At 39.3% G+C, this 13,705-nt stretch overlaps 2 protein-coding genes across 2 annotated transcripts in view; one reads left to right on the plus strand and one right to left on the minus strand.

Moving 5' to 3' along the window:
• Positions 1-420: 420 nt before the first annotated feature.
• LOC134660921 (ADP,ATP carrier protein 2-like) lies at positions 421-5,863 on the plus strand. Its single transcript, XM_063516804.1, has 7 exons — positions 421-618; positions 966-1,190; positions 1,887-2,010; positions 2,341-2,478; positions 2,859-2,999; positions 5,197-5,287; positions 5,580-5,863. The coding sequence occupies exons 2-7, from the start codon at positions 1,001-1,003 to the stop codon at positions 5,820-5,822; spliced, it is 927 nt and encodes a 308-aa protein (XP_063372874.1). The 5' UTR covers positions 421-618; positions 966-1,000; the 3' UTR covers positions 5,823-5,863.
• Positions 5,864-7,519: 1,656 nt separating this feature from the next.
• LOC134660933 (dynein axonemal heavy chain 5) overlaps positions 7,520-13,705 on the minus strand; it is a 65,674-nt gene continuing 59,488 nt past the window's right edge. Inside the window, exons 42-50 of the mRNA XM_063516817.1 lie at positions 13,410-13,658; positions 11,754-13,322; positions 11,309-11,477; positions 10,784-10,936; positions 9,619-10,594; positions 9,093-9,249; positions 8,520-8,672; positions 8,125-8,257; positions 7,520-7,794 (exon numbers count right to left, since the gene is read on the minus strand). Of these exons, the coding sequence (XP_063372887.1) occupies positions 7,541-7,794; positions 8,125-8,257; positions 8,520-8,672; positions 9,093-9,249; positions 9,619-10,594; positions 10,784-10,936; positions 11,309-11,477; positions 11,754-13,322; positions 13,410-13,658 (3,813 nt within the window). The 3' untranslated portion in view covers positions 7,520-7,540. The remainder of the gene's footprint in view (positions 7,795-8,124; positions 8,258-8,519; positions 8,673-9,092; positions 9,250-9,618; positions 10,595-10,783; positions 10,937-11,308; positions 11,478-11,753; positions 13,323-13,409; positions 13,659-13,705) is intronic.

The following is a 13,705-nucleotide window of genomic DNA, read 5'->3' on the forward strand; positions in this document are numbered from 1 at the left end:
AAATTGCAATATTGATAGAGTCGGACCAAGAAAAGTCTGCAGCAGATTTGATAGCCCCCGCAGTGCTATTTATACGTCATAATTTCATAGAAGTTTGACGTTTAAAATAACACTTGCCCTGCGTGGCCTATCAAATCCGCTGCAGACTTTTCTTGGTCTGACTCTAGTCTCTTTAATGGTTAATAAAAATGGAATTACCTCATGAAGCATGGTCAATACTTACAATTTACTTAAAAAAAATACCGCAATAGGTGCCACGGGCCCTATGAGGATCATAATCATTGTCTAGAAGTCTGTACGGAAAGAGAAGAGTCGTGGAATGTAAGGGAAACCATGGAAGCCATACATTCTACGACTCTTCTCTTTCCGCAGAGACTCTATGCAGCATTATTCTAAATTCAAAGAAACCCCATAAAAAGTAAATCACTTGAAAGAAAAATTGACAGAAAGTCGCACGTCTTTTGTAACTAAGTCTCAAAGTCAATCAAAAGTCAATTTGTTACAAAAATTATCTCAAATATCACAATAGAAAAGTGCAAAATTTAGTTAAGAGTTGTGATTTGGAATACTAGAAGATGGATGATGAGAATAACATTGGAATAGTGTAATCAAAAGTTTGTAAGTAATGCTTGAATACTTTTTCTTATACTACTTTTTCTTGTAAAGAATAGGGAAATCATTTTAAATCATATCCCCACTAAAAATCTGCGCTGCGGCTTACCGTAGCATTACGCTGACTACGTAATTAACTGGTTTGGTTTGACTTAAATAAATTTCTTGTTTTCTTTCTTAATTGTTAATCAGATACAAGAAGTACAATACAATAAGTTTTTAAAATTGTCTCAATCGATGAGTATTAAGTAGTTGTTTGTGGAAGGAAAAGTACAGTCAACGGTAAAAACTTTTACGAAAAGTGTTTTTTTTTTTTTGCCAAAAACTTTTTGATTTTAATATTGTCCTTTCAGGTGTGTGTATAAAGTCCTAGATAGAGACAAGCATCATGGGTGATAAAGGTAAAGGTGGTAAAAAGGAGAAAGAAGGTGGTTCCGCGGCGTTCATAAAGGACTTCGTCGCTGGTGGGGTATCAGCAGCCGTGTCGAAGACAGCTATGGCGCCGATTGAGCGGGTGAAGCTGCTGTTGCAAGTGCAGCACATCTCCAAGCAGATTGCGGAGAAGGATCGTTACAAAGGTTACTATTTCCATCCCAACTTACTACTTACTTAGGTACTTGACTCTCCACCTAGATGGGGCAGATTGCGTCCACAGTGCGCCGTTATCTGGATTGTCTGGATCTCCAAGTCTTCCCAACAGCCTTAAACATAGGCTTGGTCTGCTTTGGACGGCAACGTTTACGCTTTTCTTTAGGACCAGCCTAGGCTTGCCTCGGTATGTGGTCAGGATCCCTTCGAAGTGTATGCCCCATCCAACTCCATCAATCATAAATGAATTCTTATTATTACTGCTTCATATACATACTAACCTAACCTACAAAAAGGTTACTCAGCGAACGATATAATGGGCGCAAGTCGCCGAGTTAGTATTTTACGAGTAGGTGCGTATATAGTTATTTTTCGGGTGTTTGCCACTGCTACGGTTTTAAGCAAGAGATGTACGATTAAACACAGTGCCACACTTAAAATATCTTTATTTATTTGTATTTATTCCGCCGCAAGCATTCGTTTAAGATGAAAGGTCAAAGGTCCGATTAAACCGTTAGATTTTGGCTCCCGTATTAACAAATCTTATTAATTAGTCTTGATGTCTCCGAAAGTCGTGGAATAAGTTAAGGGTCATCGTTGGTCATCAGGTCACCGATGTGACGCCGATGCTTGGCGTGACACTAAAACCAGCCTTAATGCTTTAACAGCACACATTCTCTCTGCAGGTATAATGGACGCTTTGGTCCGTATCCCTAAAGAGCAGGGCCTCGCCGCCTTTTGGCGTGGGAACCTCGCCAACGTCATCCGGTACTTCCCAACACAGGCGCTCAACTTCGCCTTCAAGGATAAGTATGTTTACTAATAAGTAATAATGCTATAGTGGCACTGTGAGCTGTGGACCTCGCGAGTCTATCAAGCCCCATAACTCCACCGTAAAACATGTCCAAAACCTAAATCGACAAAAAACTGCTCATAAAATTTGCCGAGAATCGATTGAGAAATGCGACCTGTAGAAAACAGCTGGACATACCAACGAAAACATTTTTGTCCAAGCTGAAACGGAGACTCTGGGCCCGTGCTTCATACTCGGTCTATCTGATGTCAGTTTTCGATTTAGATTAAATTTGGTATAGAGACAATTTGAGTCTAGGGGAAATTATCACGTGAAATCTTCCACAGGTACAAGAACCTATTCTTGGCCGGTGTAGACAAGAACAAGAATTTCTGGAAACATTTCGCCGGGAACTTAGCTTCGGGAGGCGCGGCTGGTGCGACTTCTCTGTGCTTCGTCTACCCTCTGGATTACGCTAGAACTAGGTTTGTACAACAACTAGGGAACAAATCAATTATTTTATTAATATCTACCACCATCTCCCTCGCTATACCGTAATTCCATAAGGGATCCGTATAGGAGGTGCAAGAATGTAAGTGCCCTTTGAAGAATGGTTAAAGGCTAAGCCTTACGATATATTCGAGAAATTTCGACCGATACTGTCATGATTCAGTTATGACGTCTGCCGCGAATTCAGAAGACGTTTCAGAAAGATTTTCGTAAAGTTATTTATTTCAGTTTAGGTTCACCGCAACTCGAACTTTTCTGTCATCAGTGTCACCACCCTTAACTTTCACCATCCTTGACTATAGCAATAGGGTCTGTATTAGGTTTTCTATCAAATAATTGTCCAGTTCACCGTCAGGTTAGGAGCGGACATTGGCAAAGGCAAGGATAAGGAGTTCAACGGCCTCGTGGACTGCCTGATGAAGACCATGAAATCTGATGGACCGCTCGGTCTGTACAGAGGGTTCATTGTCTCCGTGCAGGGCATCATTATATACAGGTATTATATATGTCGCAGGGAAATGATCAAAACAGAGATTTGAACAAATCTCTAAGGGATATGATCAAATCACGCAGGATGTTAAAATGGCGAATCCATATCATCATTTCCCTAGAAAAATTCAGTCATTTGACCAAATCACTGACTCTGTTTAGTGAAAAGACAAAATCGGCCAATAAACGCGAAACGCTTTTTCATTTCACTAGATTTGTTTAGGAATTTGACAAAATCCCTAACCACGACAGTAAGTTGACGAAACGAACTTAAAAAGTCAACTAGTATTATCATTTCGCTAAACAGGTTTAGTGAAATGATAAAGTCTCAACTGGAAGATGGTATATGGTGATTTGATTAAATCTCTGAACGGTTTAGTGAAATGACGAAAGCAAGTACAGAATATAACAGTTTACTCTACAGTTAAGCGATTTGATCAAATCTCTAGATTAAGTGAATTTTTTTGAAAATATCGGCTGAAAAAATTAAAGAGACTTCTCTGCACAAATTTAAAGAGTTGCTAATCAAATCAAGCGTGTTGGTGGACGTCCCTAAGGTAGACAGAGGTCCATTAGGTGGAAGTAATGTACCGGGGATTGTTTTAAATAGGTATTAAAAATTATCTGTACCAAATCGGTACATCTGTCGGCATCATAATTTCAAAAATTTTCACTTAATAATCAGAGATTTGATCAAATCGCTTAACTGTAGAGTAAACTGTTGTATTCTGTACTTGCTTTCGTCATTTCACTAAACCTTTCAGAGATTTAATCAAATCACCATATATACCATCTTACAGTTGAGACTTTATCATTTCACTAAACCTGTTTAGCGAAATGATAAAACTAGTTGACTTTTTAAGTTCGTTTCGTCAACTTACTGTCGTGGTTAGGGATTTTGTCAAATTCCTAAACAAATCTAGTGAAATGAAAAAGCGTTTCGCGTTTATTGGCCGATTTTGTCTTTTCACTAAACAGAGTCAGTGATTTGGTCAAATGACTGAATTTTTCTAGGGAAATGATGATATGGATTCGCCATTTTAACATCCTGCGTGATTTGATCATTTGATTTGTTCAAATCTCTGTTTTGATCATTTCCCTGCGACATATATAAGTGTAACGCTGTTACAGTAGGTGGATGAGGTCTTGGTGGTTCAGATGGCAGTGCGCTGGAGTATCGAGACTCTGGATCGATACTGTGTATGAGTTGTAGTCTCAGCCAACACAGTAATTTTTCCACTCTTTAGAGCATCGTTCGCAGACGTTTCTGCTTGTTAAAAAGAAATAATATACCTATTTCTAAATTATTTGCGTGACTTCGTCTGCGTGTAATGATTAACTCTATGACGAATGTAATAATAAAATATTAAATCAGCCTAGTACCCATTACCGTACACAAACCTCCTCTGATGTACGAGAGGGACAGCGCCCACGATGGCTTAAGCATTGGGGAGATATGTACTTCACATACACCTTTTCAGTTTCATGCAGGTTTCCTCGCGTTGTTTTTCTTCACCGAAAAGCGACTGTTAAATATCAAATGTGAAATTGTAAATTATTTTTATCAACGTGAAGAGCTACTTAGGTACTTTCGCATTTGTAATATTATTAGTACCTAAGGATGGCTATATGATATTCCTGGTGGGCAATAGTGGGCATTTGGGCAAAGGCGTCCCCTCAATCTTTACTCGTACCAACCGTACCTAACTTAGGTACTACCCTAGTATCATCATACAATTACTACTTTACTAGTTACTACGCCTATTCTTGGGCGGCAATGAAAGCTCCGGCTTTTTAAGATCAGTTAGGCGTTTTTTTTTTGTTGTCCCCTACACTTTTTTTTTTCAAATTTGGGATTTTTTATGTTATTTCTACTCAGAATCACGAGCTCTTTCTATCCTAATAGGAGAAAAAAAGTGTCCTAAGGTTTTTATTTCCATTACGTCACCATTTTTCATAGACTTTGTATGGCGGTCGCGAAATGGATAGATCGAATAATGTATGGAAATTTTGGGACACTTTTTTTCTCCTATTAGGATAGAAAGAGCTCGTGATTCTGAGTAGCATTAACATAAAAAATCCCAAATTTGAAAAAAAAAAAGTACTAAAAGTACAACAAAAAAAAAACGCCCAGTTGCAATAAAATTATGATATTTTTTAAAATTATCTCTGTATCTGTGTACATGTCTTGTTGTCATGTCAAGAGCCGCGTACTTCGGGTTTTATGACACGGCACGCGGCCTCCTGCCCGACCCTAAGAACACGCCGCTCCTTCTATCCTGGTTTATTGCTCAGGTACGTAAATACTTTTTATTAAATCAAAGACTTCAATATTTACCGGAACCATTTTTGATTTCCTATACACATTATTATTTCTAATTACGAGTTCCTTCGGCTCATAAACAAAATAACCACGTGACTATCATTATGACTATCCGGCACAACTGGTCGCGGTCGCGGATAACTGATGTCCCAGCAAAATTCCAAACATGAGATGGGTGTAACTAACTACCCGACGAAACGCAATACAGCTTGGACGATTTCGGAGAATGTTGCGTTTTCCTAAAATCATGTTGCTCTTTTTCAGACGGTAACAACAGTAGCCGGTATCCTGTCGTACCCACTGGACACCGTGCGTAGACGCATGATGATGCAGTCCGGCCGGCCGGTGCACGAGCGAGTGTACAAGAGCACGGCCCACTGTTGGGCCGTAATACTCAAGACCGAGGGCCCCAAGGCCTTCTTTAAAGGCGCGTTCTCCAATGTCCTCAGAGGCACGGGAGGCGCTTTGGTGTTGATCCTTTATGACGAAATTAAGAAACTCCTATAAACTCTGCGCTCCTAGTCAGGGCAGTTTTATTGTGCAAAACTTTTTTCTCTGAATACGTCGTTTTTAGAAGTCTGTTTTTAACTTGCTTGATATGCACTAAAATAACAATTTTCAATTTAAAATACAACTCTCATAATTTATGAGTATCAAAAAATCTAAAAATCTTCCTAGAAATAATGTTTGGTATAAATATAACCCTGAAACAGTTGTAACGTCCCTATGTGTTATGTTTGACGAGAAAATCTGCCGAGCATAGGTACATGAGAATCATAGAAGGTAGCATCCTATAGAAGTGGTCTACGCGTGCCTCCGTGAGGGACAAAACATACGCAATAAGACGCTATGATTGGTCGAATTTATTTGTTGCACACCATAATCCATACTAATTTATGGTGGGGAATTAAAAAAAATGTGAGACTGTGACAAGGACAAACAATAATAGCGCTTTCGCTGCTACTCCTACTGAAAGATACATAAGACTATCCCGTTCTGTCAGTTATCCCCACCACTCATGCCCAATCCAGTTTAATACTAGATTCATGATGAGAATATATTTGACATGAATAAAATTATATATTATGTCAAAATATTTTCCACCTCATTACGATGGTGTAAATAGTCTGCCTTGTGCCGTTTGGTGATTTAGAGTACTCTTTTAACAGGTGATGTTTGATTGACGTCTGATAACGCATTATAATGTCCATGTATTTTTAATATGAAAGAAGAAATAAATTATATTGATTCTTATTTTTATATTATCATGATTTTAATTTCTATTTCTTTAATATGTAGTTGGATTTCTATACCACTTCGTGTGGTCGCCATCAAATACACTCATGGACAAGAGGCACGCAAATAAAACTCTTATTATTAATTTTGGAGGTCACGGCAAGCCCGTAAAGGTTAAAAGGCCGTAAGGTTGACAGTTAACAGTTGGAACAGTGAACGTGTTAAATCTTTTTTTTTTTGCGTTTCTCAACATTTGTCCACAAGTATATTGAAGCGGCCAAGGTGCTCAAAAACACCAAAACATGCACATTAATCTTTTGGACGCCAATGACCGATATATCCGCACCGTAGGTTCAACGCCAAAGACCGATTAACGTTTTGGACGCCAATGACCGATATATCCGCACCGTAGGTTCAACGCCAAAGACCGATTAATCGGTCACATATCACAGAGCAACATAGACCTACGTGCATATGCATAAAGTTCAGTTTTGAAACTTCGGTGACGTGGCGTCAGCGTGACAGCTTTTGTGTTTGACACGTGACACGGCGTCGAAAAGGTTAATCTAATCTAATACCTTTAAAAAAACGAGGAATTCTTGCATATTTATTTATTTATTTATTTATATGTATATATATTTCGGGGATCTCGAGAACGGCTCTAACGATTTCGATGAATTTGCTATATGGGGGTTTTTGGGGGCGAAAAATCGATCTAGCTAGGTTTTGTCTCTGGGAAAACGCACATTTTCGAGTTTCTGTATGTGTCTCCCAGATATTGTCTTCATAATAGAAGCTTTGCTCAAATATTTATGAACACCTTGGTCGCTTGCAAATTGGCACGGAATTCAAATCACTTTCCAGATAAACCTGATTAAATAAGATCGGGTTTTCTCGGTTGATAGGCCTAGAAGCAGGAAAGATCTCTATCCCTGTGGTCCATTTACTAGATCAAAAGAAAAAACCAGTTCCACAATAAACACCTTTATTCACTTAATATCGCACAGTAGCGCCACTCCCCTCAACGCCCAATGCCTTGGATTGCTGTCAGTCTCGAAATCTATAGACCCCACGTATTTAGCATCAGTTCGTTGGGGTTTCCGGTAGATGGGGCACTCGTAGAGCCTAGGGTCCTTGCCCGCTGTGGTGTTGATGGCGAAGATGTAGATGATCGGCATTTGCTCGTACAGGACTTTGGGTTTTGATTCGATTAGCTTTCCCGATTTTCTGTCCAAGGATGCGCCTGGAAGATATGTTATTAACCCTTTACCAGACTGAGATTTCATACATGACAATAAATATCAGTCTTACTCATCGAAAAGAATTATTCTGTCCGGTCAGCCAAGAAACAATATATAGTAGCATAGTTTGTTAGAAGACATTGTCCGCCACCTTCTTCTGACACGCTTGGTATTAGACGACCCTCCATGGAAAGGGTTTATAAGTTTCACAAAAAAGCGTTTTTGGAAAATTTAATGCCTAAAAATCAGGTTTTAAAGAGTGACCCAGGGAACCTAACCATGGCAACGAGTGACAAGAAAAGTTGTGAATCAACTTTAGCTTTAAAACATACCTTCAAGAAACAGTCCGTAAACGTAAACGCCCTCTGCCGGTCCCTCGTGAACATCCTCTCGGTTCAGCTTGGTGATGTGGTTCTGTAGGACCACCGAGTCCAGCGCCCACCCTTTGTGACTTCTGGTTACCTCCTGCCGAATGAAAATTGGATTATTCCTTTTTGAAATGGAAAACTCCATTTACGTTTGCGTTTAATTTCGCACTAAGGCTTTCTATGATTTTGCTTTACCAGTTACCAGATGTAAATTAGAACTCCTATTTTGTAAGTGGAAATATTTTCAACTGGTTAAGGTCGAAATTTATGGTTTCTATTTCGTAACTAGTTGCTACGTAAATATGGTTACGATGTAAAAAATGCGTAGGTGACGAAGTTCCACCTGTACCACCAAATACCTGTCTCATAGCGGTGAGGAACCCCTGGGGGTTGAAGAAGCCAGTCATCCAGAAGGCGGTGGGGCGGCCGTTACGCAGCCACACGCGGTACTGATGCTCACGCTCCAATAGCTCTGTGTACCAGAAACCTAGAGTTGCTGACTCCCACGAAACCTGTTGCAAAAAAATATGTTAAATGTAATTTAAAAAAAAGCTTTTGTAAGACTCGCTTTAACAAGTCGGCGCTTTAGTGTCAATTTGGAACCTAATTTCGTTACTGTTGCTATGAAAACAGAAGTATCTCACTATTCCATTTATTATTTAGGTACCAATTAAAATAGCTCAAAATTTAATCCTACTTTGGTGACTCGTTTGTAATGATGGGTATGTTGGTAATGTTGGTATACTTGGTATGATCACTCAATGTGATTAGTAAAATTTGCCAAATATGAATAGCGTTTACAAATAGGAAATTATCGCTACACTAAATTAGGCATCGCAATAGGTCTTGAAAGACTGTTTCACTTGTCACTGCTTTGACTCATCTACTGGCCGTCAACCGCAGACATACTCCACAAAATTTGATAAAGTTACCTTGAGCCAATTCTGCGGTATCCTCGCGTCGTACATAGCGTCGAGACTCTCGCGCAGTCCCTGACTCATCACTATGGTCCCGTCGATGGCTAGCTTCAGGTTGCATAGAGTTGACTGCACTGACTTGATCACTCGCTGGATGCGGTCGATCTCTTGTCTGAAAGATAATGATATCTTAGCTCCACTTATGTTGTGGCAATAAATGACCTTACGCTTTGGCATCAGCCAATGTCGCTTGGTGTAATTACTTCTTAGGTTAGGTAACCTGATTGAATTACCTAACCACATAGGTATCAACACCTGGGTCACCCACAAAAAGGAGGGAAAGATCGGCCCTATAGTTAGACTTCACTTGTTTGAGAGTGGAGAATTTGATAAGACCTGATATGAAAATGCAAATTTGCGTTGGCATAAATTTGCTGCCAAAACAGCACTACTTTATAGTTAACCAATAGGTATTTAGTTTTATTTACTACATTTGAAAAAAAAAAGCTGTCTGATCACACTTTGACAGGCTCAAACTTACCTTAAAAAGATATTCATTGGCAAAAAAGCCCCCATTTTCACTAAAGCTTCTCTAACTTCAAAACTCACGTATTGTTTTGGTAATTTTTCCAACATGTCTTCAGATAGCCGGTACACGATACTTTCTCTTGTCTCGCCACCTTGGCTGCCACCTTCTTTTGGTTGCACACTCAATATTGTGTCCAGTATATCTTTAGCACTATTGATCTGATAGGTAATGTCAGCGTTCCCGTGAAGACCGAATACTTCGGGAGTATCAGTCAATGGAAGCTGATTGATATAATCAACATAGCCGGAGAGATTCCTTGTCTGAGGCACTTTGTAACCCTTATAGAATTCAAAGCCCGGTCGTAGTAGTACATCACAGAACCACACGTTTGTGAAAGTTGTCAAAAGGCGTTTGTCGAAGTCATCTGTCACACGACCACCATATTGGACTTCCCCAAGCATGTAACAGATTGTTGGCCAAGATATGCCTTTCTTAGGGTCGATGTCGTCGAGATGGTTTTGTATAAACTGCACGCTGGCTGCATAATCAGCTTGATTAAACTCGTAGGGAATATTCCATCCTAAAGGTCCGAACTTTCGTCGTTCTTGTACTATAGTATGTAGGAAAGCTACAGCGTACAGCAGCGGTGGCCATTGGGATAAAGATGAGTAATCTAACGTATCCTGAGTGATGTTTTGGTAAGTTCTTTTCATGCTAGCTCTGATGCCTTGAGGAGGTTCATTGGTGAATTTAATGGCCATTTGTAGTAGGCCTATCGGGAACTCTGTGTGGACTTCAGTTGTGAGCCACAGCCTAAAAGATTCCTGTACATGTTCAGTTTCTATTAAAGCATCCATAGCTTCTACACAGAAGGGCAGGGACAAGTGGATATTTTGTAGGAGTACCCAGCCTCCTTCGTTCATTGAGTCTGATATCATTTTTCTTGCAACAATTTCTTGACCCTGACCCATCGATACAGCTTTTATTTCTGGAAGAGAAGTTTTTTATAAGCAAGGTAGAAACGCAAAATGTTTTATATCTTGTAGATGAAATGTGTCTATTTAGGGAAGACTGGATAGCTCGTTTAACAACGCACATGCAATATAATGCAATGCTCTTTTGTCCAAATTAGGATGTTTCTTATTTTAGAATATTATAGTTAAGGCAACATTCTTACGGATTTCCTTAGACTTGGCCAGTGACGCGATCTGCGCGGAGGGATCAGAGCCAATAGACAGGATGCAAATGAGCGGTGTACGTGGTTCTGATTCTTCCCAAGTCGCTTCGAGGTTCAAAATGCAGCCCTCGCCGTACTCCGGGCCGAGGGAATCTAAAATACAATGTAAATAATAAACACTAGTGAGTAGCCAACCAATAAAAGGCCACTATTTAGTTTTACTCAAAACTTAATCACCGTATGTTGCCGAATGTATCAAGCAAGTCAAACGAGAGCAAGGATTAACGTTCAATTCAATTATTTATTGCAATCATATTCATTATATACAGGAATATTACATACAATAAACAGGCCTATGTAGTATTCCCTCGCGTCCTAATATTAAGTAATATAAATTAAACAGTTGCATCCTATTTTGTAACAATATTGATTCAAACTGTTTTTTTTATGGTGAGCCGCTAAAGGTTATAAAATGGTGAAATTATCTGGCCGAAAAGCTGATTCTGTTGATCCTCTTCTACTTACCGACAATGTACTTCCTGGCCTGCGACAGGGTTCGATCAGGGCTCCACGAGCGGATGAGCAACAGCTTACGGAACACGTCGAGGCTGTCGTTGTAACCACTGGGAATCGTTTCTTCTTCTGGCTTCGCCTTTTCATACCAAACTCGCCACTCCTTCTCGTTGGATGATATCTAAAATAGGTGATAGAATAAAACAGTTAATTTCATCATCTGCTTGTTACAGGTCTCCTATCGCGGTAAATATTCGAGAGAAGACTGTTGCTAACCCAATAGACTACAAAAATCTAGATCTACCGATATATCTTCTCTTAAAATATATACAGCGTTATTCATAAACGTCTGCTTATTAAGTTAATCAGCTGATTAACTTAACAAACGACGATCATCAACTGATTAAGTTAGCAGCCGTTTATAAATAACGCCAATAGTGTTTCTAGACACACATACCTTTTGCAACACGTCAGAGAAAGTCTTCAATTTACTAATCTCCACCAGATTCAGCCACGTTATATCCAGAATCCACCTGAAAGGCTTCGGAGTCACTGCATTCAAATCCAGCGACGCGCCGCCTTTCACAAACGCCGTGAATTCATCGTGAGAAATTAATTGACGGTGACAATCGATTTTCATTGCCAGCATCAACGTGAACAGAGCCTTGTGACGTTCATATAAACTTCTCAATGTAAATGCCCACACTTCATGTGTAAGGTATTTCAGTATTATATTAATACGTTCCTCAGTTACATTGGTTTTAGTAGATTTCGTTATTGAATTATCAAATATTGTCAAAAATTGTTTTAAAGAGTTCTGGTACATGATGTTTACATTGCTCATTTCTACTATCAAGAAATACAAAATCGATCCCCTTGCTGCAACTGCTCTAAACTCTTCACGAGCTTTTATAATTTTCTTTTCTGTAACTTCTGCTACTTTTAGTTTCTCATTTACTTCTTCTGCTGTCGTTTTAGTTATTTGCAAGACCTGGATCAAGGCTTCGTCATCTACTAATGAGCCTTCAGACGATGTGAGGCGGCAAAGCAGATTACTTTCCAATTCTTTCATGCTGCGCTGATTCTTCATTACGGATTCGAAGAGCGCCACTCTTTCTTCTTCTAAATCTGATTTCTCCATTAAAATCACACGACCTAACAGTTGATCTTCCAAACCTCGCATAGTAACAGTGAAATCAATTATCGACGTTTTAGCACTTATTTCAGGAGAATATGCGGGATTAGGTAATTTTGTTGTTATATACAGCATAAAGCCAGGCATAACATCGCATTCCTTATCACCGACGATTACTTTCTCTATTGAACCCGATTTAATAAAGTTCTTCTCTAACACATTGTCAATAACTGGATCTAACTCTACGCCGACATCTTCTATTAGCAAAGGTCTTCCTAGCGACAGACTATCCTCTAGATGAGTTCTGAAATACTTGTGGTTGAGTGAAGTAATTTGTAATTCATTTGTACCTTCTTTGTTTTTTATCCAGTTCTTACCCTGACTCTGTGGATCGACTAATAAAGGGTAAGAGCTAGATTTAGTAACGATAAGAGCATTCTGCACTGATAAATCATCGTTTGGTAAGCCTTGCAGGGTCCATTCAGATATTGTAGCATTATCAACCAGCATATTAGTTATATTTAAGTTATCTGTCAAAGGTATATGTTTGTTCTTTAATATCCCCATCCAGTTATTTAGCAAATTGTTCCTAAATTCCTGATTGTAAGGTCCGCAGTACGAAAGGAATCCTGTTGCTAGGACGACATCACCTACCAATCTTCCCAACTGTTCTTTGAAATCCTTACTCTGTTGCGTCCATCTGATTTTTTCTCCGCCTAATCCATTAATCAGTGCAGTGGCGGCAGTCATTTTTCGTAAGCAAACGTTAGCAGCGTCCGTCAACTGCTGTTTCTCAGAGACAGCAGATTCATATTGTTCTTTGACTTTTCGAAGAGACATTTCACGTTCCTCTAGTTGTCTTTCTGCGGAAGCCAAATCTTCCATTGCAACCTGAAAAAATATAGATATAATTTATAAAAGGGAAAAATATGAAGAGTGTAATCAAAATAAAATACGGTTTGTAAATTTATTACCTACCTTTAATCTTGCTTCCTGAAGCAGCAGATTTGCTTTCAAAGGTAATACTTCCTTGTTGACACTATGGAAGAACGCCATAGCCTTTGTCCACGATAACAACCCGGCGACGTCACCGCAGACCCTTTTGGCCGTGTCCATGTTGTAGTCCTCCATCTCGAAATAAGGTACCAAATGTTCAACCATCTCGTTGTTTATAATGTCTTTAGGATAATTCTGGAGTTGGAGAAGGAAAGTCGTACTGGCCATCATCTGAAAATTTAAAATAGTAAATGAAACTACATTCTTCAAATAGTTTT

Source organism: Cydia amplana, chromosome Z (genome assembly GCF_948474715.1).
Source record: "Cydia amplana chromosome Z, ilCydAmpl1.1, whole genome shotgun sequence".
In the NCBI taxonomy this organism is placed as follows: Eukaryota; Metazoa; Arthropoda; class Insecta; order Lepidoptera; family Tortricidae; genus Cydia; species Cydia amplana.

Bases quoted from the DNA above. Each gene is read 5' to 3' on its own strand.
- LOC134660921 (XM_063516804.1), top strand. From the start codon at position 1,001: ATGGGTGATAAAGGTAAAGGTGGTAAAAAGGAGAAAGAAGGTGGTTCC. The intron at 2,479-2,858 runs GTTTGTACAACA...GTTCACCGTCAG, and splicing joins CTGGATTACGCTAGAACTAG to GTTAGGAGCGGACATTGGCA. The intron at 5,288-5,579 runs GTACGTAAATAC...GCTCTTTTTCAG, and splicing joins TATCCTGGTTTATTGCTCAG to ACGGTAACAACAGTAGCCGG.